The sequence below is a fragment of the Saprolegnia parasitica genome (assembly GCF_000151545.1).
Source record: "Saprolegnia parasitica CBS 223.65 unplaced genomic scaffold supercont2.38, whole genome shotgun sequence".
Classification (NCBI taxonomy): Eukaryota; Oomycota; class Saprolegniomycetes; order Saprolegniales; family Saprolegniaceae; genus Saprolegnia; species Saprolegnia parasitica.
The window spans coordinates 143854-169433 of record NW_012156432.1 but is presented as its reverse complement, the minus strand read 5'-3'; the positions used below and the strand labels follow the sequence as shown (position 1 = coordinate 169433).

At 59.8% G+C, this 25580-nt stretch overlaps 10 protein-coding genes across 10 annotated transcripts; 4 read left to right on the top strand and 6 right to left on the bottom strand.

The window, feature by feature from the left end:
* Positions 1-1951: 1951 nt before the first annotated feature.
* SPRG_08510 (hypothetical protein) lies at positions 1952-2614 on the top strand (the record flags this gene model as incomplete). Its single annotated transcript, XM_012347753.1, has 1 exon — positions 1952-2614. One exon carries the CDS (start codon positions 1952-1954, stop codon positions 2612-2614), a length of 663 nt encoding a protein of 220 aa, XP_012203143.1.
* A 221-nt stretch (positions 2615-2835) lies between these two features.
* SPRG_08509 (hypothetical protein) lies at positions 2836-5462 on the bottom strand (the record flags this gene model as incomplete). The annotated part of the gene is made up of 4 exons (XM_012347752.1): positions 4101-5462; positions 3182-4071; positions 3019-3099; positions 2836-2970 (listed from the first exon to the last, which is right to left on the bottom strand). The coding sequence occupies exons 1-4, from the start codon at positions 5401-5403 to the stop codon at positions 2836-2838; spliced, it is 2409 nt and encodes an 802-aa protein (XP_012203142.1). The 5' UTR covers positions 5404-5462.
* Positions 5463-6216: 754 nt separating this feature from the next.
* On the top strand, positions 6217-7081 carry SPRG_08508 (hypothetical protein). The gene is made up of 2 exons (XM_012347751.1): positions 6217-6884; positions 6938-7081. The coding sequence occupies exons 1-2, from the start codon at positions 6268-6270 to the stop codon at positions 6972-6974; spliced, it is 654 nt and encodes a 217-aa protein (XP_012203141.1). The 5' UTR covers positions 6217-6267; the 3' UTR covers positions 6975-7081.
* A 334-nt stretch (positions 7082-7415) lies between these two features.
* Positions 7416-8865, bottom strand: SPRG_08507 (hypothetical protein; the record flags this gene model as incomplete). The annotated part of the gene is made up of 8 exons (XM_012347750.1): positions 7416-7604; positions 7649-7763; positions 7799-7925; positions 7967-8033; positions 8079-8138; positions 8186-8233; positions 8274-8383; positions 8430-8865. The coding sequence occupies 8 exons, from the start codon at positions 8863-8865 to the stop codon at positions 7416-7418; spliced, it is 1152 nt and encodes a 383-aa protein (XP_012203140.1).
* Positions 8866-9292: 427 nt separating this feature from the next.
* SPRG_08506 (hypothetical protein) lies at positions 9293-10665 on the bottom strand (the record flags this gene model as incomplete). Its single annotated transcript, XM_012347749.1, has 1 exon — positions 9293-10665. The coding sequence occupies one exon, from the start codon at positions 10663-10665 to the stop codon at positions 9313-9315; it is 1353 nt and encodes a 450-aa protein (XP_012203139.1). The 3' UTR covers positions 9293-9312.
* A 687-nt stretch (positions 10666-11352) lies between these two features.
* SPRG_08505 (hypothetical protein) lies at positions 11353-12844 on the bottom strand (the record flags this gene model as incomplete). Its single annotated transcript, XM_012347748.1, has 5 exons — positions 11353-11561; positions 11614-11748; positions 11794-11947; positions 11990-12068; positions 12117-12844. 5 exons carry the CDS (start codon positions 12842-12844, stop codon positions 11404-11406), a joined length of 1254 nt encoding a protein of 417 aa, XP_012203138.1. The 3' UTR covers positions 11353-11403.
* Positions 12845-14008: 1164 nt separating this feature from the next.
* SPRG_08504 (hypothetical protein) lies at positions 14009-15969 on the top strand. The gene is made up of 5 exons (XM_012347747.1): positions 14009-14369; positions 14416-14578; positions 14629-15273; positions 15316-15640; positions 15689-15969. Exons 1-5 carry the CDS (start codon positions 14024-14026, stop codon positions 15929-15931), a joined length of 1722 nt encoding a protein of 573 aa, XP_012203137.1. The 5' UTR covers positions 14009-14023; the 3' UTR covers positions 15932-15969.
* On the bottom strand, positions 15958-17601 carry SPRG_08503 (hypothetical protein). The gene is made up of 8 exons (XM_012347746.1): positions 17428-17601; positions 17310-17370; positions 17151-17262; positions 16956-17107; positions 16767-16904; positions 16387-16720; positions 16161-16342; positions 15958-16113 (listed from the first exon to the last, which is right to left on the bottom strand). Exons 1-8 carry the CDS (start codon positions 17511-17513, stop codon positions 16036-16038), a joined length of 1143 nt encoding a protein of 380 aa, XP_012203136.1. The 5' UTR covers positions 17514-17601; the 3' UTR covers positions 15958-16035.
* A 399-nt stretch (positions 17602-18000) lies between these two features.
* On the top strand, positions 18001-21554 carry SPRG_08502 (hypothetical protein). The gene is made up of 12 exons (XM_012347745.1): positions 18001-18191; positions 18236-18306; positions 18357-18408; positions 18455-18636; positions 18678-18862; positions 18913-19009; positions 19056-19088; positions 19132-19311; positions 19359-19469; positions 19512-19929; positions 19984-21113; positions 21157-21554. The coding sequence occupies exons 1-12, from the start codon at positions 18029-18031 to the stop codon at positions 21412-21414; spliced, it is 2880 nt and encodes a 959-aa protein (XP_012203135.1). The 5' UTR covers positions 18001-18028; the 3' UTR covers positions 21415-21554.
* On the bottom strand, positions 21411-25307 carry SPRG_08501 (hypothetical protein; the record flags this gene model as incomplete). The annotated part of the gene is made up of 7 exons (XM_012347744.1): positions 24514-25307; positions 24403-24459; positions 24278-24357; positions 23431-24229; positions 23076-23407; positions 22704-23024; positions 21411-22655 (listed from the first exon to the last, which is right to left on the bottom strand). Exons 1-7 carry the CDS (start codon positions 25271-25273, stop codon positions 21411-21413), a joined length of 3594 nt encoding a protein of 1197 aa, XP_012203134.1. The 5' UTR covers positions 25274-25307.
* Between the last annotated feature and the right edge of the window lie 273 nt (positions 25308-25580).

Below are 25580 nucleotides of genomic sequence, written 5' to 3'. Positions count from 1 at the left end.
CTGGCGTATTGTTTGTGTGTCGTACTTGAGTACGAGTAGGGATGGAGGCTCCAGCGTCTGCGTTTTGACGAGAGACCGACGCAATGATAGCACCGACACGGGCGGCAACTAACCGTTCACTGCGTCATTCGTTCTAGTTGGCCGGACAAGAGAGGTTGACATCGAGCGTCAGAGTGGTTGGAGGCAGCGACGTGGCCGTCCTCAGTGGGCTCCATCGTGATAACACTTGGGAAAGGACAGGTTACAAAGTACTTTGACGGTGCTCGAATAGCAAGCAGTATATCATCGCAAAACGTTGAAACAAACACTCTTGGTTTCGCGAAACGAGTGAGCACTAGGACACGACGGCGACCTGAAAGTGACCGTTGGAGATGGTTGGAGATGTCACCGTTGGAGATGGCCGGATAATGCGTGCACCAAAGCGTGCCAGCTCACCTTCATCCGGATTCAGAAATCGAATCCAGCAGGAGTGAGCTGGAGCTGCTGCCAGTGTCATTCCTCAACAAGCCATGGCGGTGACGGACGACGTGAAGAAGGCGCGGCAGCGCGTTGCCGCCAAGAAGTACAAAACAGCGAACAAGGAGAAGATTGCGGCCCAGAAGAAGAAGTACGACGCTGCCAATGCAGAAAAAGTCCGGGCCCGCAAGAAGGCGTACTACGATGCCAACAAGGAGAAGGTGCTGGCCCAGAGCAAGGCCCTCTACAAGAAGAGCCGCGAGCAAGTGTTGGCGAAGAGGAAGGAATACCACCAAAAGAACAAGGCAGTTCTCCATGCCAAGGAAAAGTCGTGGCGCATGGCGAATCGGGCGTACAAAAACGCAAGCGAACGAGCTCGGTACGATGTCCTTGCAATCAAGCCGATTGATTTTCTCATGGTTTTTCCTAGTTACGCGCGAAAGAAGGCAATTGCGGCCGGCGAGATTCCGCCTCCCATGCCCAGAACCGCCGATTTCCGAGCTCAATACGAAGCCTCTGGTAGCGTCGCTTCGGCTGCGTCGACGGATGCGGCTCCAGACGACTTCGTTGACGAAGACGTCCCCCACCCCTTGGCGGTGGCCAGCAAGCCTATTGTCATGGTCAGCTTCACGGACGAGAATCCGTTTAACATGCGCAAGCGTGGGCCTGAGCCGTGCTGCGACGAGTGTGCGCTCTTCCAGCCGAATGCGCTCACGTCGGCCACCAACACGGTGCTCTTGGCGGGCACGTACATGTGTACGTTCTGCCGCGACTGGACCTACTACCGTCTCCACCGCAAGCACAAGCGCACCCGCGCCGACGCTCGCCTCGACGCTTTCTCGGCTTGAGTTTTTTGTTTTTGGATATTTGCATAATGAAGTGGGTTTAATCTCTTTAGTACTGCTTCGTACGCACATCGCTAGCAGCATTCTATCGGAATAGATGTGCAGAAGGACTTTTTATCGATTTGCTGGTGCGTCATTTGAAGGTAAGCTAGTTGCTGCCTCTGCCAGAGAGCACCTCCGTCCAAGTTTCGAAAGATCTGCGATGCAGGGGAGCGTGCATCTCGACCTCACCACCACGCGATCGGCGCTGCTTAGCTTCCAAGAGTCATGTAGCATCGACGCATGCGCTGCCTTCACTTGAGATGTACTAGTATGAAGTACGGTCGCAGTAGCTTGCTGCTCGCCGCGCAGGAGCACTTCAAGGAGCGTCTCTCTCGGCGAGCCAACTGCCATTCGGTTTGTCTTCCTTTTTTGCCAGCGCACACGATCTTCTTCTGCTGGTCGACATTGCCGTCATCATCTCGACGATCGTTGCCAAAGTCAAAAGATACGCTTTAACTCCTGTACTGTGTGCGAAGATCGCGTCGGATCCGAGAATCCATCTATCCATCCATCTATCCACCCATTAATCCATCCATCGATACATCGATCTTCCATCCATACCAATAGGATCGTCGCTGGCTGGCCACACACATTCCACACCGATCGGAATGGCGAGCCGCGTCAACAGTGCTCTCTGCGCCAAGGCCGACGCGATCCTGAAATTCTGGTTTGGCGCCACGTACCCAGCCACATTGGAGGTCAGAGCCGGCGTCTGGTTTGCCAGAAACCCCGACTTTGACGCGTCGGTCGCGGCGTCGTTCGGCGACCTCGTCGGGGACCTCGGCGCGACGAGCGCGTCGGCGCTGCTGCCGCTGCTCCACAGCAACCCGTTCGCCGTCAAGGTCGCCGCCGTTCTCTGCCTCGACCAGTTCACGCGCAACCTCTACCGCGACGACAAGCGGGCGTTCGCGTCCGACGACCTCGCGTCGACCTTTGTGCTCGAGACGCTCGCGCGTAGCGAGGCCGAGTTCCTCTCCGCCACGTCTTGGAGCAAGCGTTCTTCCTCATGCCGCTCATGCACAGCGAGGAGGCGGCGGTCCATGCGCGCGCCGCCGAGCTCTTCCCGCTCCTCCCCACGCGCACCGAGGACCCGCAGCTCCAGGGCATGCTCACGCAGTTTGCCAAGTACGAGGTCGACCACAAGAAGATCATTGACGCCTACGGCCGGTACCCGCACCGCAACAAGGTGCTTGGCCGCGAGAGCACGCCCGCCGAGGTCGAGTACCTCGCCGACCCGAACGCTGGCTTTTAGCGTTTTGCGTCGTCTTTAATGCTTCGACAAGCATGTGCTCCATCCTGCCTTGGTAGACCCACCGATGGAGATGATCTCCCTTGATGCAACGTACGATCCAAGGCCAACGATCGATGGGACGACGAGCATGTGTACATGTGCACAGAGAGAAGATATATGGATCGTAGTCAAGGGAATAGATATGCACACGAGGCAGTCATATCTACAAGGACGAGTTGCCGCGCGCCTTGTTGCGGCCCTTCACGACGCTTGCCAACGACCGCCGGTCGAGCCGCTTGGTTTTTGGATCGACGCACCGAGCGGCCCTGTCGCCGGCTGGTGGTACTCGCCAATAAAGTGGCGGTGGCCGCTCTCTTCGCCGCCTTCGAGAAGCGACTAGGCCATCGTCAGAACCCATCACTTTCCATAACTCCAATACGGTACCCAGTCTTGGTGCAAGGACGACATGGCGTTGAGAGAGTAGAGCGCGATCGCGAGCTGGCCCACTGGCCGACCCGAGAAAGACTGCCGAGAGACACTAGCAGCATCATCATCAGTCACATCAGCCTCATCGTGCTCAGCCGCTTCAAGTCGTCGTCGACGGTACCTGCACGGAGAGCGATAGGAAGAAGACGGGGCTGCACATGTTGCCCGTCTTGAGCGCCGAGAGGATGAACGAGATGAGGAGCAGTTCGGCGCCGTTGAGGTCGAGGAGAAAGCTGTGGTGCGAGACGCCTTCGACCAAGAAGACGAGCGGCAAGAGGATGCGGAACGTCGCGACCATGGCCGTCGAGCCTTGGGTGCAGAAGAGCTGCACGAGGAACGCGTACCAGAGACAGACAGGCGCCCACGGCGGCGCCCACGGAATCACATACTGGACGAGGAGCGGGAAGAGGTACAGGAAGGCAAAGCACGAGCCAATGTTGCGGTTCACAAGGAGACCGCGCAGCGCGAGCCGGTGGAACGACAGCGCGTACGACGCTACGTGGAGGCCCAAGAGCATGCACACGCTGAGGCCCACGGACGCGACCGCTTGCAGATGGAGCACGACCGCCGCGAGCCAGCGAAGGTATGTGACAACGAAGCCCCGGAGGTATACGGAGACCGACGGCGCAAGCGCATAGTCGGCCAAGTCGTCTGGTGGCGCTACGACCGCCGGCTCGTCGACGTCGCGCTTCTTCGCTTGCTGCAACTGCTTGCGCTCCTTGCGAGACTGCTCTTTGCGCAGTTTCTCGGCCCGCTTGGCTTGCTCCTTGGCGCGGGCTTTGGCCGACTTGGACTCTTCTTCGGCCTCGGGCGTCAGTTTGCTCGCGTTCATGTCTTCCGAGACGGTGCGCGCGCGGGTGTCGACGTCGTCGTCGGTCGACGGCACTTGGCTTTCGTCCTCGCAGCTCTCTTCGTTGCTCTCGTCGGCGGGCACGACGGCTTCGTCCGGTGTCGCCGTCTCGCTCGCCGCATCCTCCTCGACTTGAGGCTCGATGACCTTGACCGGCGTCGCTACCTTAGTCGCCCGCACAGGCGTCGACGGTGCACGCTTTGGGGTGCTCGGCGCCGGATTGGTCGCTCGAACCGGCGTCTGCGGTGCCTCGGTGGGCTTTTTTCCTGCCGCGCTTGGGGGCTCATGGCGTCTCGTGTCGTTGGCTTGGCCCGTGGCGGCGTCGACGGCACCGCGAAGGGCTTTGTTTCCTTGACCACCTTTTCCCGCTGCGTGGGGCGACGCGTTGTGCTGGCCCGCGCAGGCTCGGGCGTTGCGATCGTCGGACGCGGTTCAGTCACGATGCGCGGCGGCTGACGCGTCACTGGGCGTTCGGGCTTGGTGGTCTTGGTGGCGGCTTCCTGGGTCGGGACCTTGCGAAGCGGCGAGCGCTGCTGCTTTGCACGCGGTGTCGGTGCGGCGGGCAGCGCTGACGGGCGACTAGGATGCTGCGGCAGCGGCGAGATCGATTCCTTGGAGGAATTGGACGACGCTGACGATGGCGAGTCGACGGTCGCGCGCGGCGACGATGGCACGCTGTCCTTGGGAAGCTGCTTGCGCTCAGCCGCACGGGCAGTTGGCTTCTTGACAAGAGTCGTCTCGAGGGGCTCGTCGTGGGCGCGACCTTCCGAACGGACGCGACTAGGCCCAAAGCGCTGCGGAGACGCCGATACGTTCTTGGGATCTACCGTCGCCTCCGAGTGTGACACGACCACCGACGTCGTGTTGAGCTCGGCCAGATCCGAGTTGGACGTGTTGCTGTCGCTGCGATACATGGCCACCGGCGGCGTCGAGTGCAGCGGCGATGGCACGGCGGTCGGGCTCCGCATGTGCGACATGAAACCGCCGAAAGGCTGCGTGTCGGATCGGTGTCGCTTGAGGGTAGGCGCCGCTTGGACAGGGCCGGCAAGTCCCGGTGGTGCGCGGAGGGGTGCGGGACTCGCTACATGCGAGGCAATCGCGCTAGGCGCATGGCTCAAGTACGATGGACCGCTTGGGCGCCCGAACGATGGCGATTGCGTCGACGCCGAGCCAATGACACCGATCGAGCCCATACCAATGGGCCCACTACCGCCGTAGCCAAAGCCGCTGAAGGGTATACCACGCTCGCGGTTCTGTACAGGCATGGCCTCGCCGCCAAGGCCCGAGAGCAGCGAGTTGGATGGCTCGGGCATGCGGTAGCCTGCGTGCAGGTTTTGCGGACGCATGGGCTGGATGTTGCCAAAGGTCGAGGTCGGACGGGCACGGAAGGAAGGTGCAGGCGTCTTGTCGACGACGCGGCGAGGGGGGCCATCGTCGGCGATGCCACCGGGGAGGAAGTAGGCCGCCCCGGTCTCGTCGTCCGAGTCGTCCATGGCGGAGGCGGCGCCGTCGAGCGGATTTTTCGGAATTCACCATGGCCCCGTGACCACAGCCCGAAACGTACTGTACGGCTTCGTACATTTGCAATGTACGGTACCCATACAAACGAAGCATCAACCCGGCCTGTACGGTCTGCGACAGCGACTGGGCGGTCGAGTCGACTGGCCCCAAGCGTCGGCCGGCGCATGGCCACCTCGATCCTATACGAAGGCCATGGCGGCCTTCCGCCGGCGACAGATGTGCCCGGCTGACTCTGAAAGCAACGATTGCGCTAGGCATTGGCGTGCCAAGCCGATATTAACTCATCATGCACAGGTGCATGTAGCCGTCGCCACGCAGCTGCGCCCACAAGCGTCGCATAGTACGCCTCCTCCTCGTCTACAACGGCGGCCATGGCCTGCCTACCTTGGCCGCACGCCTGCTCAAGATCGTGCCGGGTTCGGTTGCCACCTCGGGCGGCTTGCGACGGCGCCGGATACTGGGTTCTCTGTCCGGCCCTCGCTTCATTTTATACCGCTCGTGGCTGCTGCGATACAAACGTCAAGCTATTACAATCCGGTCTCGTTTTTTATGAAACCGGTTACACGACCGAACCGGCGGTTATCCGTTTGAAAAAATCGTGCGAGAAACGTCTGGATCTTTTTTATTGCGCTGGCATCTTTTGTCTTTGCATTATATTAATATTGTGTTTTCCGTAAATTGATATGCTGTTTGTATGCGAATTTAAGGCAAGGAGAAAAAGCTTAACGGTTGGGAGAAAAATGCACATGGTGCAGCCACTGCGCGCCGCACACGTCAGCAGTGAGATTTGCTTGCTTGCGACTTTGCATTTTCGAGGTAGGTCGAGCGCTGGAAGCATGAACATCTTCCGCATGCTCGGAGACATCACGCATGTGGCCAGCTTCGTGGTCATGCTGCTGCGCCTGCAGGCCGGGCGGTCGGCCTCTGGCATCTCGCTCAAGTCGCAGGAGCTCTTCTTCCTCGTGTGCGTCACGCGGTACCTCGACCTCTTCACGCACTACGTGAGCCTGTATAACACGACCATGAAGCTGCTGTACCTCACGCTCACGGGCGCGATCGTGTACCTCATCCGCTACAAGGAGCCGTTCAAGTCGTCGTACGACAAGTCGCTCGACTCGTTCTTGCACTGGAAATTCGCGGTCTTGCCCTGCGCGATCCTCGCCATCATCTTCAACGAGCGCTTTGAAGTGCTCGAGATCCTCTGGACGTTCTCCATCTACCTCGAGGCCGTCGCAATCGTGCCGCAGCTCATCTTGCTCCAGCGCCACGGCGAAGTCGAGAATTTGACCTCCAACTACGTCGTGCTCCTCGGCATGTACCGCGGCTTTTACCTCCTCAACTGGATCTACCGCGCCGCGACCGAGTCCCAGTACCACACGATCTGGCTCATGTTTATCGCTGGTATCGTGCAAACGGGTCTCTACGTCGACTTTTTCTACTACTACGCCATCAGGTGCGGCGACGAGGCATCGCGCCAGACATGTTCACAATTGTCTCTTTCTGTAGCAAGTACCATGGCAAGAAGATGTCGCTCCCGACCTAAGCGTCCGACTAGACCATCGACGTATGAACCGCGCGGACGACCCACGACCGATCGGCTTCTTCATCCGCAGAGTATGATTGCATTTGCAATAGACTCTGCATGGTGCCTTTGGTCTTTCTTGCATGCTCAACGACTCGACGCACGGCAGATGAACGGATCCCATGCACGTATCGACGACGGTCCAAGTGAGCTTGGGCAAGGGACCGTTGGATTGGGCGAGGCGCCGCGCAGTCCAGCCGGCGGATCACATAGTGGGGAACATGCAGATACGCGGTGGTTCCGCCGAGCGTTCAAGAGTCAAACAGAGTGGTCGGACCTTTCCCGCCCTCCACTGATGTAAGAACATAGTTGGTTCGCACGATCCACCACCCGATGTAGCAGCTACAACATGAGGTCGGCAGCACAGTAGACGTCGTATTGGTGTTGCGGGCCGTCGCTCGCTCAGACGTCAAAGAGATCAAAGTTGACGTGCTTGCGGACGTGGGCGGACGCGAGGTTGAGTCGCTTGAGGTCGTACCGGTTGAGCTTGGCCGTGAAGCCCGCGATGCGCGCCGTGAGCGTGTAGCTGTCGCACGTCGTCGGCGGCACGTAAATGCACGGGATGTTGCCTTGCTCGAGGCGCGCGATCAACTAGTCACATCGTCGCACTCACGCGATACGAAAGAGCTGCTTACGCTCGGGCTCGGCGGGTCCCACCCCGTCATGATGAGGCCCGGGTGGAGGTTCTCGCCCCGCTCGCGAAACACTTCTTGGTTGTGCAGCATCGCATCAATCACGTCCATACGGCCGCTGTGCATACAGCAGATGAGGCACACACTCACTACATCGATACATCCAAGAGGTATACCGTGATGACGAGCTGGCTCTGCACGGGCTTGAACACGTTGCGCTCGTCGACCGGCGCCAAGGCGAGACGGACGTTGGCGAAATAGCGCAGCTTGGCCTCCTTGCCTACACATCAAGCCACGCGCACGCATCCTCATTCAACGCACCGGAAACGAGATCGCACTTGAGAAGCTTGCTAAAGTCCGAAATGGACGGGTGGCATAGGTCGTCGAGCTATCCACACACAGAGTCACAGAGCCAGTAGAACGGCAAGGGTACCTGGGGAATGCAGCCGATGAGAGGCACGTCCCAGCGCTTCAGCGCCCGCGAAAAGTAGTCCTAATCCGCGGTAGCGTGATCGTGCAGAAAGCGGGTCGTAGGAGTACCTGGACCATGTCCATTTTCCTCGGGTCCACCTTGTTGACGATGACACCCTACACGAGGTCATCAACTGCATCATTGGCGGTGGTATACCTTGAGCTTGATCCCGTGCTTAATGAGCATCTCGCGGTTGAGCGCGAGCTGGTCAAACGACGAGCCGAGGCCGCCGAGCGCGATGCAGATCGCGTCCATCTTGAGCTCCTCTGCACTGCATGTTCATCCACATGCGCTACGTGAATGTTAGCCTACCTGCAACTTGGGCGTTGTTGAGGTCACAGATCGAGCCGACGCCCGTATGGCCAGTGCCCTCAAACACGATAAAGTCGCTGCTCTTGACGAGGTTGATGTGGGCCGACGTGATGGCGTCCTTGAGCTCGCGCAGCGTGACCTTGCCATCGATGTAGTCGCGCGTGAAGCCATCGGGGAAGATGACGGGTGACATGTCCTTGTAGTCGTGGATGAGGCCAAAGTGCTCCTTGAACAGGAACGAGTCCTTGTCGACGCGGAGGCCGCCGCCGACGGGCACGTGCTGCTGGCCGACGGGCTTGCAGTAGGCGACTTGGCGGCTGCTGCCGGCGAACTTGTCCTGGAGGTGGGCCACGAGCCCGAGACACGTCGTCGTCTTCCCGACATGCTGCCCCGTCGAGAGCACGAGGACTTGCTTCCGAATCATGGTGGCCGCCATCGGAGGATTCGACTTTTTTGACGTCGCCCTCAGGATTGGCCGAAATCTTTCTTTTTGGCCAATCACTTCTCAGAGAGGATTGTTGCGTCGACGATCGATCGCACTTGAAGTTCGACGTTAAAATCACCGATATAGCTATAGCAATTGAGATCTATAATAACTCCGGTTGCTATAGCACTTTTAGGCTATGATAACTCCTGGTTTGTGCTATCCAAAACTTACAATATGTGCCAACGCTGCAGCCAGCTGGTCGCTGTTGCTTGGCGACCGATAACACCATCGCATGCCGCTCGCTTCCCCATCGCTTCCCCATCTCTTCGCGTTAGATGAACCCAAGGGTATAAGGTCCAAGATGAAACACAGAGCCTGCCTACCCATGTCGATAGCGAGAGCCGCCACCCCATGGAACACAATGCAGTGCGATATTTGGTTGATCATTATATCGGTTTAGTCCTCGTAGAGCTTTTTAATGCGCTTGTACTCCTTTGTGTATTGGCTCTCGACGAGCGACGCGTCACGGAACGTCGGCCACTCGGGGAACTCGGCGAGAAGCACGTTCGGGTTGTAGCTCAAGAGGAGGCGAATGCCTTGGCTGATGTCGTTGAGTGTGCGCGCGAGGTCGATGTGGTCCTTGTCCAGAAACATCTTTTGCAGCTCGTGGAGCTCGTACGACGAGCGGAGGAAGAGGATCGCAATGTCTTCGATCGACGACGTCGACGTCTTGCGCTTGAGGAGCGAGTCGCACGTGTCGGCCACGAGCTTGTGGATGCGCATGAGCACGATGTGGTCGTGCGCGACGAGCTCCAGCGCGTCCGAGAGCGTCTCGAGCGCAGCGTGCAGCACCGTGCCGGCGTTCACGGACGGGTTGTCCGCGAAGAGATCTTCGAGCATCGCCGCCGCCTTCTCCACGTCCTCCAACGTCGTCTCGGCCGTCTCGGCGGTCGGCGGCGCGGCCGAGAAGGCATCGCCACGTCCGCAGAGGGCGCAGTGGCAAGCAAAGCCAAACTGCTTTTGGAGCTGCGCCTGCCGCCGGCCACGGCTTTGCTCGCGCGGGTAGAGGTACGAGATCATGAGCTGCTCGCCGTTGCGAATGAAGCGCGCGGCGCGGACTTCCGAGACGCCGAGCGACGTGAGGGGCGTGAACTTGACGCAATTCGGGTTGCAGTCGTGGTTGAACATGGCCGTGTGGAGGAAGACGCCGCTCGTGAACGCATTGCACTGCATGCCAAGGACCACTTGGAGCCACTTGTCAAACTCGTGGCTGCGCTTGTGGTTGCTCAAGACGGACTGGAGCGGGTTCGTGTACTGGGCGTGGGCCGCGCTCAAGAGCGGCGATGGCAAGTCCGTCAGCCGCACGGGATGCAGTGGCGCCATATTGGACGCAATCTCGTCGGCGTCGTCGCAGCGCAGAATCTGGTCGACGGTCGCCACGAGCAGCGCGTCGCGGTCGTCGACGTCGGGCCACTGCACGTACGCACGCTCGCGCAGCAGTAGCGTGCCCGCAGGAATGTCGCACGCCGCATAGTAGCCGCGGCCGCCGCCAAACTCGACCGAGTTGTCGCGAAACTCCATCGGGCCCATGAAGTCGGGTGCCATGTGCGCCCAGAGCGACGGCGTATACTGCGACGGCTTCATGACCGTCGGCGGCGCCGTCGCCGGGTCGGGTGTGAAATGCAGGTGGACCTCCGTGCTCGTCTTCGTCGCCACTGCTGCCTCGTGGTAGCCGTACTCGTCGTCGCTGCTGTCGTCGTCAAAGAGCCCAAAGGCCTTCTGCACGCTGTCGCTACTCGGCGCCGCCATCGCCGCCAAGCCCAAAAATGAAATCGGTGGATATCTCGGGCATCCGGATACTGCAGTGGTGTATCCGAAATCCATGGGCTTGACGCGCAAGATCGCAAAAGCCGGGACAGCTCGGATGATCCGACGAGCCGCACAGGAATCGTAGACGAGCAAAACTACTCTCTGACGTACTGCTAGTACTCTCACGTACTACTAGTACTCTGACATCGATTGTCTTTCATATGTGTTCATTGCTGGATCACATGCTTCCCCGATACCAAACCGAATAATCAAAAAGCTCGACTCCACCCTGCACATACCTTCTGCACAGATCAAACTGCTGCACGTGCTACGCCGCAGGAACACCGCTAGATTGTCCATCGACCCTATGTCCCACCTTAACCATAAAGATTAACCACACCCTGCCCCATGAACAGACGGGGTTAAAGCCAGCAGACGTATTTGCACAAACTATAATCCCTCCTTTTGCTTGCATTTGCCGTTTGCTTGCCTTAGAGCCCACCGTGAGAAAGTGATTTATAGATCAATGCGCCACGTCAACATTACGGAGCGATGTGTCACTCCAAGGCCGCAAGCGCCCACAAATGACTACAGATGAGCAAGCCCCCGTATGTGCAGACACGACACCGGTGAACGAATAAAGACACTGGAGACTGCTCGTCCTCGGTCTTCGCGGTACAGAACAACCCAAAACGCATAGAACTTATTGATATATAGTGCAAGAGAGAGTCATTGGAGCTAGCTCGTCAGGTCGCACGCAGTGAAGAGCACGCAGCTGAGCTTTGCAATGTCGGCCATGAGCGACGCGACCGTGCCATTCGTACCAGCGCCCGCGCCCTTGAGAACAATCGCCTCGGGGAACCACTCGGTCGTGAGGGCAAACAAGCTCTCGGTCCCTATGCATTTATAAGCTTGCCGAGAGGTTCAATGAGCCATTCATCGCCATACATTGCAGGCGGTAGAAGCTCGAGTGGCGATCGTAGTGCTCAAGTCCGACACGGATCGCGCCGTCCGCGTCAAGGCGCCCCGTGTACATGAGGACGGTATTGGACGCTCTCGAGTCGTTGAGCTGCGCTTCAAAGGCTACCGCGCACACACATGAGGCGCCTGCATCGATACGACTGATACCTGCGTCGAGCTGAGGCAAGCCAGCGAAAAACGCAGAAAGCGACAAGTTGTGCATGCTGGGTGGCGTCAGGTCTTGGACCAGCACGGACGCCATGTTGGTCGTGTGGCCGAGCTCGCGCGCGAGGATGAGCATCTTGCGTGCGGCGACGCGGCCCTACGCGCAATGAGCTTTCATGCCAAGCAGGACCCGTCGCACCGAGAGGTCGTCGCGCGGGTCATCTTCCGTGAGTCCATTCTCGTAGGCCGATACCACGGCCTCACTGAACGGGCTTCCGCTACGCCATCGCATATGAGCAGGCTGGATGACGTGGGTGACGATGTACCGGTGCAAGGCCTCCATGATGAATGCGATGGCGTCGCTGAAGCGACACTCGATGCCCTGAATGTCGTCACCTGTCGCCTTGACGCGGTTGAGCGTCGGCAGGATCGGGAGCCCGCTCCCAACCGTGGCCTCGTACGACACCAAGCGACTGCGCTTCGGCGGACGATCAAAGACGAGGCGCGCGTACGTCTCGTTGTAGTTGCCCGCCAAGTGGTGACGATTGGACAAGACGAGCCCAAAACCCGCCTTCCGCGCCAAGACGAGGTCCTTCCAGTGGTTGCCGTGTCCGGCGCAGTCGACGATAATGTATCGATCGCAGGCGCCGAAAGCTAGCATCGTCATGACGACGTCGCCCAAGCTGGTCGCGTGGCGAACGTCGCTGGTCTCGTCGTCGTCCTCGAGCGACGCGGCCTCAAAGCCGTTTGCCGATAACGTCTGCGCCTGGCTCCACGTAAAGCCCGTCGGCTGTTGGAGAAAGCCGCCTGTCTTGGCGTCACCAACGGCCACGACGTAGAGATGGCCGCCGCAAAAGTCGATGCGCCTCTCGGCCTCGTGGGCAGCGATCGCCGCCACGAGGCTGCGAGGTACGACGCCATGGCCGACGATCACGAGCCCGACCTTTCGCGCGTCGCAGAGTGTTTGGCCAGGGTGCGGGTGCTGGGCGTAGAGGTGCATCTGGAGCCACAGGGCCGTCAAAGCGACCACGACCGCCACCGGCCACCACGCCATGTCAAAGATTTGCGTTGTTGGATCCATCCGCATAGACGTGTGCATGTATCCGGATGGTACGAATCTCGAGTGTGGTCGAGTTGGGCCTTGACGAGCCATGGTGGGCTTGTAGTACATGTAATATACTACGTAGTACTACTAGTACCAGCGATACACCGTAGCATTCAAAAACGAATGAGCGGCCCCAGCGGGGCAACGACTAGAGGTATCGATCAAGACGGCAGTCGAGTTAACCCTCCGAGGACGGAGTGGCCGATTTTCGGCCACAGCGATTTTCCCAGCAAGAGCGTCCACGCAGACCTGTTTGAAGGCTCGCGAGAGTACCGCATCTCGAAAACAACGGTCCATTGCTTTCGTACCTTTTTGGTAGGTGCTAGCTAGTACTAGTACGTGGATTTCTTTATACGTCGCATCTTTCATCACATCGTAGCTTTGGCCCGACGGAGCTCGTATGGCCACGACGGTGTGTGCTGCGAAACGTGGCGCCGGCGGTCGATGCGAGACCGATCGCCTTGATGCACGGTCCAAGCTTAGCACAGTCCTGCAGCTGCGCAGTAGCCAGCCCATTCAGATCTTGCCTTCTGGACATAGGATCGGGACCGAAGGTGCTGTTCCAGTGCCAGTTAGTCGATGCCTCGCTTTCTAGTCGAGGCGGGCGTTGCACCCGTTCCCGAGTCCTCTCGTCCAATCTTGTAGCATGTTGTACTAGGCTGCATGTGGGGCGATGCTAGAATACGTGCGACTCTATCGTCTAATAATGTCAACAGAAAGCGTTCTTCCAAGGTGATGGATACTGTTGTCGAATCGTCGTGCGACAAGAGTGGGACCAAGAGCTCCACGACGACATCCTTGACGCCGCCGAGAATCGATCGCCGCTTCCGGTCGCTTCTGCTTCTTCGCGTCAACGGCGTACGGAGCGTCCATGCCATAAGAACGAGGCGCGTGCTTCGAAAACGCAGCTTTGCCATCGACGTCGACGGGACGCGGCGCGCGGATTGGCCCTCGTCCCGCAACCCTTGGGGCCAAGTATTCGAGGTCTGATAGCATGCTTTTATTGGCTCTGTATAGAAACGCCAATATCGTTTAAAAGAAAGATTTTATTCAAGAAAGCCGCGCGCTGATTGGTCCGAAGTGGCATTTGATGCACCAGGTCCATTCGCACTCGGAGGAGCGAGGACGATGATGCGGACGACGCAGCGCATGCGGAGGTGGCTGCGGACGACCATGACGTCGCGCCGCGCCAAGAGCTTCTTTCCGGCAGCCATGACGTGGCGCCGCAGCGTCCTCTCCATTGCGCTCTACCTCACGCTTGCGTTCTATGCCAGCAGCGCGAGCGACGGCGCCCAAGGCCGCCAGCTTTTGCAGCGCTTGGGCCAGTCGTGCGACGTTGACGACGAGTGCCAGATTCTAGGCCGTCGCTTTGGCTGCGTTGAACATGCCTGCGTGGAGCAAGGTCTCTTTCCGCTGCAGACCACCGACCTCTATGGCACGATTGGCGCCTTCCTCTGCGTCATCGTGTCGTCCGGTAGGTCATTGTCGCATCGCTTTGCCCTTATGGAGCCTTGCGCTAGGCGGCGGCCTTGGCGGCGGCGGTCTTCTCGTGCCGCTCTACATCATCGTACTGGGCATGACGTCACACGACGCGATTCCGCTCTCCAAGGCCACGATCTTTGGCAGCGCGATCGCTAGCATGCTCCTCAACTCGCGCAAGACGCACCCGCTCGACCCCGACCGGTACACATGCGCGTCCTGTCGATACAAACATCATTATTGTGTTGGTTTAGACAACTCATCGATTACGAAGTTGTCGTGATGATGGAGCCGATGACACTGGCGGGCACGATCCTTGGCGTGCACATGAACAAGATGTGCCCCGAGTGGCTCATCACAGTCCTTCTCGTCTGGCTCCTCTCCAGCACGAGTCTGCGCATGATCACGAAGGGCAAGTCGGTCTGGAAGGCCGAGGCCGCAAAAGAGAAGGCACTTCTGACGTCGATCGTCAGGCATTGGGCGTCGCTGGTCGCGGCGCGCCGCTTTGGCGCCGTCGTCGTCGTTGCTGCTCGCAAATGGCGTGGGCTCAAAGCACTCAAGGCACTCCAAGCGGAGGTCACAGCTGTTGCCTTGGTCATCCAAGATGCCCCGATCAAGACCAACCTCCAGGAAGCCGACGAAGCGACGACAGCTTCGTCCGACGACGACGACGACACTGTCAATGACGCGTACGATGACGACCACGCGTCACTGCTCGGACGCAGCGCGACAACCAGTAACAAAGCGCACTTGTCGCGCTCGCGTTTGCTCGCATTTCGGAAATTTGTGCCGTGGGGTGACCTGACCATCCTCTTCTTCGCATGGTTTGGTCTGCTCCTCTTCTCGATGCTCAAGGGCGGTCATGGCGCGCCCAGCGTCATCGGCCTCGATTGCGGCAGGTGCGCGTCGTCCCACGTGCCAGTATCATAACTCCTTCTTAGCGCTGCGTACTGGCTGCTCACGGCGCTCTCGCTGCCCTTCTTTGTCGGCGTCACGGCCATCTTTGGTATCAAGATCGCAGCTCGGCACGAAGCGCTGCAGTCGTTTGGCTACAAGTACGTCGAAGGCGACATTGTGTGGACGAAGCGCACCACCGTGCTGTACCCGGCGCTGTGCACGATCGCAGGCGTCGCCGCCGGCCTCCTTGGCATAGGCGGCGGCATGGTCAAAGGACCGCTCTTGCTCGAGATTGGACTCCACCCGCAAGTCGCGTCCGCCTCGTCGTCGACCATGATTCTCTTCACGTCGTCGGCCACGACGCTGCAGGTACTCGCGGCAATCCCATGCTCGTTCCGGTGGCATATTTGCATGTAGTTTATTGTGCTCGGAATGCTGCCGTACGAGCGTGCACTCTGGTACGGCATCGTCGGCTTTGCTGGCGGCGTCGTGGGCCAACTCGGGCTCAGCTACCTCATCAAAAAGTACCGCAAGACGGCTTTTGTACTCTTTATGGTCGCCGCCGTGATCGCAGTGAGTGGCGCCGTCATGGGCGTCCTCGGTCTCCGCGGCGTCCTTCTTCATGGCTTTACCGGGTTTCATTCGCTTTGTCAAGCGTAAACAATCAATGGTCGAGAAGACCGGAATACGGTAGTAATACGTTCTTAGTCTTTCTGACATGCTGCTGTTTTGTCTATGGTATATCCTGCGTCTGTACACGGCGGCTACGGAAAGAGTGCTTGGAGGTACCCGCCGTCGGGTCGCGGCAGCTCGGCCGTCGACTCGTTACCTTGCAGCCACGCCTACACCGCGCTTCGCCTCTCGTTGGCGACATTGCACACGACAGTACCTCGATATGTGCTTCGATGACGGCAAAGGTGTGGCGGGGCGAATATGCAATCGGTCCAACCGCTGGTACGTTCCACAGATCGACGTGGCGCGCGTCCAGCAAGAGGCAGCCGTCGCCCGTTGTCGGCAACCGCGCGAGCGTTGCGAGTATCCGCTGCTTGTGAAGACTATACTCGAGCAGGTCTAGACACATATCAGAATAGAGTCATGTCGTGCACGTGGGCTACCGTCGAGGAGCGCATGCGTGACAAGGTGCGCGTCGACGGCCGCATCGGCCTGCGTGTACATCCATTTCATAAAGCCTGTCTCGACGAGGCGCTTCAAAGGGTCGTAGAAGACGCCGTTCTTGCGTAGCTGCGCGTCGGCATTCGCGATTGCGTCGTCGAGAAGCCGGTGCCCGACCTTGAGCGCCGCGACCTTTTGCTGTAGAATGTCCATCTCGGCAAGGCGCTGCGCGCGCTCGGTCGTCTCCCGCTCTTTGGCTTCTTGGGCTGCGACCGCCGCCTCGACAAGCTTGGCGACGCCGTCGGCTTCGACCCGCTTCTTGACGTGCAAGTCGCTCTACGTGTGTGGGTTCACATACGCTTTGCGGGAGGCGAGCTTGTACGAGGTAGAGAGAGATGTGGTGGAGCTCGGTTTCGCGCTCGACCTCGGCCCGCGCTTGCTGCAGCGTCTTGTTGACGAGGACATTGAGGAGCGGCTGGACCTCGGCGTCAAAGTTGAAGAGGCCGTCTTCTTCGAGAATCTACGCGTCGTCGAGGTCAGGCAAATGAACACGAAGGACGAATGCACGGACCTCGGTCGAAGCATCGATGCCGGTCTTCTTGAGCACAAAGGGCTTCTTGTGCTTGTCGTTGGGCAGGAAGGCGTCGGTCTGCGTCTGCACGTCCAAGCTCTCGATCGTTGGTGTCTGCTCGACCAAGAAAGCGGTCAAGTCGACAGGAATGTCTACGCTGCGCGTGGGCGATAGCATGTGTTGTCATGCACATACACGTGCTGAGTGATGTCGGTGGCTCGTAAATTGAGTTCTTCTTGACAGGTACTGTCGGCGGAGGGGCCGTGGGCGCGGGCGGCGCCGCGTCGCGCTTGAGATGGATCGAGTTCTACGGGTCGTGTGAGCACATCCAACTACGCGCAGGCGAGTACGTACTGCTGCGGCGTACACGCTGCCACGTGCGACGCGCGGGTCGTTCATGATGTTGAAGACTGTGCTACACAAGCCATAACGTGGTTCGCACTCGGCGGCCTGCCACGATGGTGCCACGTACTTGCTCGGCTTCTTCTCGCGGTACTTGGCGCGCGTTGTCTGCACTGGCCGCGGCTTGGCGGCGAAGGAGTATTGGACATCGTCCATCGTCGTCGTCGTCGTTGTCGTCGTCCTCGTAGCAGCCGACTCGATGGGTGTCGTCGTCGCACCTCGTCGCTGCCGACCTCGCCAAGCGCCGTTTCGACGAAACGCAGGTGGCACGGTATCCGGTTTTCCGGATACAGAAAAGCAAATCCACCGGCTTGGCGCCATATCCATGCGCTGCACCCGACGTGCACGCTCTACGCGCGCTCATCGCGGGCTGAGATTACATAGAGGTATTAGAGCAGCGTCTAGTAGCGGGTTCACGTGACGCTGGGCTTGGTAGCGCCGTCGATACCTCGAGGTTGGGCTGACCTGCCCAATACTGTGCCAACAGATATTTGCAAGATTTGATAAAAAGAAAATTCGAAACCCTATATTTCACAGTGCATGATAAACCTTTGAGACTCGATATATTGCATGTTGTTATGATCCTCGGCTGAGATTCATGCACATACTGGGTCTGTGCTGTGGGATATTTGATGCTTCGAAAGACTTCAGTGTTCGAATCGCGAGCTCCGATGGCCGACGTGGCGCGACCGACGACGACGACGAAGCCGCCGGACGTCAACATCTGGGCGGCGACGATCGCCAACGACTATGCGACTGTCGAGCGTCTCCTGCGCGATGGCGTCGCAGCGAACGAGCGCAACTCGCTCGGCGAGACCGCGCTGCACCTCGCGGGTACGGTCGGCCACGTCGTTCGACGCTCACAGCGATGAACGTAGCCTCGCGCGGGTACGACGACCTCTTGAGTCTCTTGCTGCGCCATGGCGGCAGCCCGCATATGCACGACAAGGTACGCCTGCGAGGCCATTCTATCGATCGCGGCAATATCGGGCTGTGTAGGAGTCGGGCTACACGCCATTGCATCGAAGCCTCCTATATGACCATATCAACAGTACGATTCTATCAAGCTCGTTGCAAGCGTTGATCCTCTTGGGTAGCTTCCTTGCTCTTGCTCAACGCCGGGGCGCACTTGACGGTCGAAGAAAGCAGCGCGGTCGTCGACCACGATGGCCTCGCGCCAATGGACCTTCTCTCCGCCAAGCTCAGCGCGACGTACCCGCACCAGATGGCCTCCACGCGCGGTGGCGAAATTTATACCTTTGGCAAAGTCGACTTCCAGGTACAATCGCCCAAGCGCCGTCGTGGCGTAAGGCCGACTAGCTCGGGTACCACCTGCCGCACGGCGACGAGCAAGTGATGCCGCGCCGGGTCAAGTTGCCGCCCAAGACGGACATCGTTCAGATCGCAGCCGCGCGCTACCACACCTTGGTCGTCTCGTCGTCGGGCGAGTGCTTCTCCTGGGGCTTTGGAAAAGGCGGCCGGCTCGGCACGGGTACCGAGTTCAAGTATCGTGATCGTCTTTTGACTCGGTACTATGACAAGATTGTTTCGATAGCTGCATCCACCCGGTGCCCGTACCGTTTCCGCAGCGCACAGTGGTCAAGGTGGCTGCCGGCGAGAACCACTCGCTCGCGCTCACCACCGGCGGCCAAGTACGCTTGTCTCCACTACGTTCTTATCGCCTCAGGCGGCGTGTAGATCTTTTCATGGGGCTCCAACAGCTTTGGCCAGGTAGACGCGAGCCATGTGGAGCAGGACCTCGATGTGTGCGTAGCTCGGGTTTCCGCTGAAACTCACGTCGGCCTCGAGCCGTCTCTCGCCAAAGCGCATCGATGCTTTCAAAGGCGTCGTTGTCGTCGACATTGCTGCCTCGTCCGTCCACTCTGTCGCCCTCACAGAGTCGGGCCATGTATTTAGCTGGGGCAGCAACAAGAAGGGTCAGCTCGGCCGCAAGGTACAAGAAGATAGCAATCTTGTGTTGGCGATGAAGAGGGGTGGTAGGAAGGATTTGGAACGGATCAGGGCTTTCCGTCGCCCAAGCGCGTCGACGCGCTCATGCGCACTCGGCGGTGCTCGGCGACGTCACGCACGTTGCTGCCGTCAAGGTCCGTCGTCGCGTCATGACGTGCAATACAATAAGTCGTTTGCGCGTAGGTGGCCGTGTCGTGCAACCACACGTGCATCGTCCTGAACGTCGAGAAGGAAACGTCGGCGGCAGTCGTGCAAGGCCAAGTGTGGCAGTGGGGCTATAACGCGTACTTTCCGTCGCAAGTCTTGTTGCGGCACGTCTCCAAGGAGAGTCGGCTCCGGCAGCACCACCGCAACCTCTGGGTCCCGCGCTGCCAGCAGCACGCGATCAGTATCGTCGACATCTCGTGCGCGCCGCAGCATTCCATCGGGCTCAGCGCCTCGGGCAACGTCTACACCTGGGGCCATGGCCCTGGCGTTCAGTCTCCAAGTATCAACTACGTCCCCCTCGCCCACCGGGCGGTAAGCGTGTGTGCTGCGAAAGAGCACTGCGCCGTCGTCTTGGCTACCGGCGACGTGTACACCTGGGGCTGCGGCTCCCTCGGTAGCGCTTGCATGTTTAAGTGTTGTGTGCTGAATTAGTAGTATGTTGGTGTAGGCCACGAAGGTCGCAACTGGCAGCCCGTGCCAAAGCGCGTGCCCAGGCTCAAGCGCGCGTCCGCCGTCGCCGCCGGGCCGCAGCACACGGTCGTTCTCGTGGCGCCCGATCGCCCGCCACTGGTGCCGACGACGAACGAGCTGCCAACGCTGGCGGCGCTCTGCGAAGAGTCGCTCGCGGCCCAGCTCTCGCTCGAAAATTTCGTTCAAACGTACAACCACGCCGACGCCATTTACGCCACGGCGCTCTTGGGCGTCTGCAATGACTTTGCGCGTCGCAACTGGGACGCGGTGCTCGACATGGCCAAGGACCTCGAGGAGTTTCCGATTCACCTCGAAGAGGCAGCACAGAGTACGAGTGCGACCGATGCCTTGACGCAAACACGCAAGCCAACACGCGAACCAACACGCAAGCCACGCGCGACGATGGCGCCGCATGAAGTCGAGAAGCGACTCCGCGCCCTCGCCAAGCGGCTGCGACAGATTGACGACCTCGAGACACTCGACAGGTGGACGGACGTCCAAGCCGAAAAGATGGCTCGCAAGCCGTTCATTCTCGAGGAGATCGACGTGCTCGAACGGCACTTGGAGAAGGTCCGGGCAGCGCCACCGCCACCTTCGTCTCCTGTCGTGTCACCTGAGGTCATCGTCGCTGATGGCCCAAAGATCCATGACGTCGTCGATACAAGGCCGTTGACAGCAGCACCGCCGCCCGCTGTTGTCGTCGACGCAAAGCTCAAGGGCAAGCGGGAGTCGCCGAGAGAAAAGACGTCCAAGGAACATCGGCCGGCAGAGAAGGAGTCTCGCAAGGCAGCGAAGGAGTCTCTTAAGGTGGAAACCAAGACCAAGAAGACCAAAACCAAGTTCGTGCCGCTCGATACGTTCTTGCTGTCGACGCCTGTGCCGCCCCCGATGGCTAAGGCCGTCGTGACTCCCGTGTGGAACAGCCCGCCGCCGCCCCGACCCATCAAGGCGCCCGCCGCTATAGGCAGCTCCAAGAGCGGTCCAACATTTTCTCTCGAAGCCTTTGTCAAGACCAAAGGGCCCAAGAAACCTGCGCCAAAGCAGTCGTCGCCCATGTGGAGTGCGGTGCCAGCGCCTGCCGCCGTGCCGTCGCTGACAGCCATCCAGGTACTCTAACAAACGTCCAAGCGTTCCTATCCATGGACCATAGAGCTCACAAGTCGTCGAAGTGACGCAATCGTGGAACCTCCGGGAAAACTCGTGGGGTCTCTGTCAAGAAGAAAACGTCAAGCTCGAGGACGTCCAGACGCTCGCGCTCATCGAGAAGCTGCTCGCCGAAGACGCCGCGGCCTTGGCCGCCATGGAGCAACAACAACAACAAGAACGACAAAAGACGACAACCAACCACCGATCCAAGACCAAGTCGAATGCATTCCGAAAGAGTAGAAAGGCAACGCAAGCGGCCTAGTTGTCATCACTGCAAGTTTGCGCCGCGAGGACTTCCATGGACGTCCGGACGACTTTGATGAACGCGTCGCGCTGCTGCACTTCGTACGAGTTTTGCTTTTGTTTCTCGTCGACCTTGTAATAGAGTGTGACCATGAGCGCATTCTTCTTCATGCACGTCATGCGCGCAATGTGGCTCAAATGGTGACAGCTGCGGACGCTCGTGACGTCTTCTTGGACCTTGTCCGGACGGAGCACGAGAATGTGGTCCTCGGCCAGCACCACGTGCCGCGGCACCATCGACGTCGCGCCGCCTTTGATCTTCTTCTTATAGCACGAAAAAAGCGGCGACGACACCAGCGGCAGCAGTTGGTGCATGCGCAGCTGCATGCCCTTCTTCAAATCGCCCACGCGGCCCTTCTCGATGACGTGTTCAACGACCGCCACGCTCACGGACGCATCGCCTTCGTCGTCACCGCCGTCCGCAGCGCCCAAAAAGTCGTCGGCCTCTTCGTCGTCGTCGTCGTCAATCGAAAAGACCGCTTCGGTGGCGGCCGCGGACGGCGCGCTGGGCTTCTTGCTGCTGGGCGACATCGTCATCACGGGCGGCGACTGCGGCGCGTTGCTCATGGTCGCCGCGGCTTCGAGGGGCCCGATCGTCGCTGCAATCGACGTCGCTGCTTTCTTGACGTACGTGACCGGGTTGAGGGCCGAGTCGCGCTTCACCGCCGCGTCGACGACCGACCGCATCGAGTTCATGCTCGGCATGTTGAGTTCGTTCAAGTGCAGGTGCGCCTTGGCGTCCGAGAGCTTGCCGCCGAGGTCCATCGACTCCTTCTTCTTCATCATCCAGTTCTTACTGTCCTTGAACGCCCCCGACATGAGCGACGAGCCCGGCACGGCGTTGAGTGTCTTGCCACTCACGGCCGTCAGCGTCTTGCCACTGTCTTTGAGCGCGTTCGTCATCGACGAAAAGTACGATGATGACGACGGCGACGTCACGCTGTCCGACGGCGTCGCCGACTTGGTGCGTGCGCGACCGTCGGGACCGAACCGACCTAGGCACACGCCGCCTTCGCTGCGCTGAATGTACTCGTTCTCTTCGTCCGAGAGCAAGGACGCGGACGACACGCTCCGCCCCTTCGACTGCAGCGTCTGCCACTGCGTGCACAGCGTGCATGACGCCGCATCGTGGTCGCACAGGTCCGAGAGTGAGAAGAGGCGCGACTTGGCCAAATACCGGTGCGCCGACGCATACCCGCCCTATCGCAAAATACAAATAGAAAGAAACCAAAATGGAAAGGAGCGTACGTCAATGATGCTGACGTACGGGAACCCACGCTTGGTGAGGAACATGACGGCGTCGTTGACCTGGGCCGCGTCCTTGGCCACCATATCGGCTACGTCGCTCTTGGAGAGGTTGAGGTCCTTGACCATGCTGCTCGCGTAGCGCGAGTGGCCGTGGCCCATGATGCAGATGTGCACCGAGCTCTTCATCGGCTGGAGCGTCGCCATGACCGCATCAAACGCCGACGGATTCATGAGCGACTCGGAGTTGAAGTGAAACGATGTCGGTATTTGGCCGTGCGCGAGGTACTCTTGCGGTCGGCAGTCGACGATAAAGTACCGAATCTAGCATTGCGAATCCATCCACAATATGATACGCTATCCATCGTGCTGTACCTTTTCCGTGCACGCGGATTTGAAGCCGCGAAAGACCGACGGGATCACTTCGCAGACCGAAATCGTCATGCAAAAGTACGTCGACGGCGTCTCGAGGTGGAAACTGTCGCTGCGCGAACTCTCGTCGTTCTTGCCCGTGATACTCGACTTGAGCTGCGACGCTTGCGCCATGATCTTGGTGTTGATCGACGACAGCTGCGTCAATGAAAACTTGCTGCTGCTGCTGCTGTTGGTCGGCGTCAGCTTGCTCGGGACCTCGAGCTGCTCCTTGTGCGCGGCGGCTTGGGGCTCGTCACCGACGAGCTCGAGCTCGTGCGCGTGAACGACGCACTCTTCGTCTCGTCCGCCGTTGTACTCACGTCCATGCCCGCGTCGCACAGTTTGGTGCAGAACGAGAACGGCGTCTTCTCGATGAGCTCGTGCACGTTCTGGAGCAGCGTCGTGTGGCGACTCAGCGTCTCCACAAAGAGCTGCACCATGCAGCTGCGCAAGTTGGGCCCGTTGGTCAAACTCAAGAGGCGCTTCTTCGAGCCGAGGATCGCACTCAACAGCACAAACACCATGACGATCGACGGGTACGTCGAGCTCGCGTTCACGACGACGCAGTCCCAGACGCGCGACGCGACCTCCAAGTCGATCGCGGTCGTGTGGTCATGGCCCTCCAGCAGCGACGCGAGCCATTGGTCGGGCACCAAGCCCGGCTCGGACCACGACGGATACGTGTGGTCGAGGTGCAATGCAATCGTGGGGTCGTGGTACAAGAGCAGCAGCTTGAGCAGCGGACGCCGCGCCAGCGCTACGTGCGAGAGCGGCACATGCGCCAGCAAGTGCGGAAAGAGGCGCAGCGTGACCATGTCCATGATGCCAAAGACGTCGTGGCGCAGCGGATCGGCGCCGCCGAGGAAAAGCAGCGGCGCAAACGCAGTCGCGAGGCCGGGCGTGTACGCGATCGCGTGCTTCTCGCACGCGTTCAAGATCAGCGCCTCGACGTGGTCGGTGAGCGAGAGCCGCGCCGTGTCGGGGGACACGCCGTCCGTCTCCAGCCCCTTGCAGAACGCCGGGTCCGCAAAGAGGAGCGAGCAAACCGCCTGGGCGTCGCGGCGAATGAGTTCGGACGCGCCGAGCGCCATCGTCTTGGTCGCGACCGGCGGCGCCTACGAGGATTGGCGTGAGCAAGGGTAGAGCAAAAGACACGTGGCGACCTCGAGGAGGGTGCTCCATGCCTGCAAGCGCTCCTCGACCGGGATCTTGTTGAGCGATCGGTAGTGCGCGCGGAGTTCGTCTACACGGCGGATGATTCACGTACGTCAAGGCGCCGACCATGTACCGTTTGCAGGGACCTTGGAGCCATCTCGGCTCGCGTAGGCCGAGACGGACCCGGGGCCTACAAGGCAGAGAAAGACAATAATGCTCTGCGTCAAGGCAACGGTGCACATACCCACGGGACTTGTAAAGACCTCGAACGACGAGGTGTGGCGCGATCCAGTGTTGGTTTCAATCGGTGGAGGTGCCGCCTTGTTGGACGGTGGTGGCGTTGGCGGCTTGCCTTCGGGGACAGCGGGCGACGGCGGGATACCAGAGAACGATGACGTCGGCGTAGCCTGCTTCGACTCGGCTGTGGGCTGCGAGTGCGCCGGTGTCGGGGGCTTGGAGTTTGTCGTCGTCGTCGGCGCAGGGTTCAAGAACGGGTTGCCCGAGCTTGTGCTGGACGCATCGGGTGCAACCGAGGTCGGCGGCGTCGGCTGCTTCACGGTCACGACGGGGGCCGGCGGCGGCGACGAAAAGTCCGCGTCCGTTTTGGCAACGATTGTTGCCTTCGAGACAGGGACGACGGGCGCCGGCGCTTCCGGCTCGTCGTCCAAGGAGAAGGGGCAATCGGTATCGGCCGCTGGCTTGGGTGGGACGGCCAGCGGACTATCAAACGAGAACGAGTCAGAAGACGGGCCATCGAACTTGGGCACGCCCGACTCGGGCGACGTCGGCTTGGCGTCGAGCCACGAGAGAAAGTCAGACGGGTCGGACGTGATCGCGGCCGTCGTCGGCGAGAGCGCGTCCGCCGCCGTCGCCTTGACGTCGCCGAGGCCGAGCTCATCGAGGCCGAGCCCATCGAGGGAGTAGGTCGAGGTCGGGGCCGCGCTCGTCGACGAGCTGCCGAGGAGGTCGCTGCAGTCGCCAAAGATGTCGTCGAGGCTCGACATGCTTCGTCGTCCGCTCCTTGCTTGTGGAGTCGCCAGCTCGAAACTGTCGTTATCCGGACAAATCCGAGAAAAGCGCACCTGATTTCAGATCCAGGTGCGGATTCTGACCAGTGTCAATGACACGACCAGCTACTCGAATGACGTGGCGGCAAGCAGGCCCACTACTGCCTCTGCATATGTAGCAATACGTATAGCAACGCTCTGCCCACGCGGCTTTAGCTCCAACTCTCAGTCCAATGAGCACCAGTATACCCTTGTCAAGGTCTCAGACGGTAGTCCCGTTGTGTCATTTTCCAATGTCGACTTG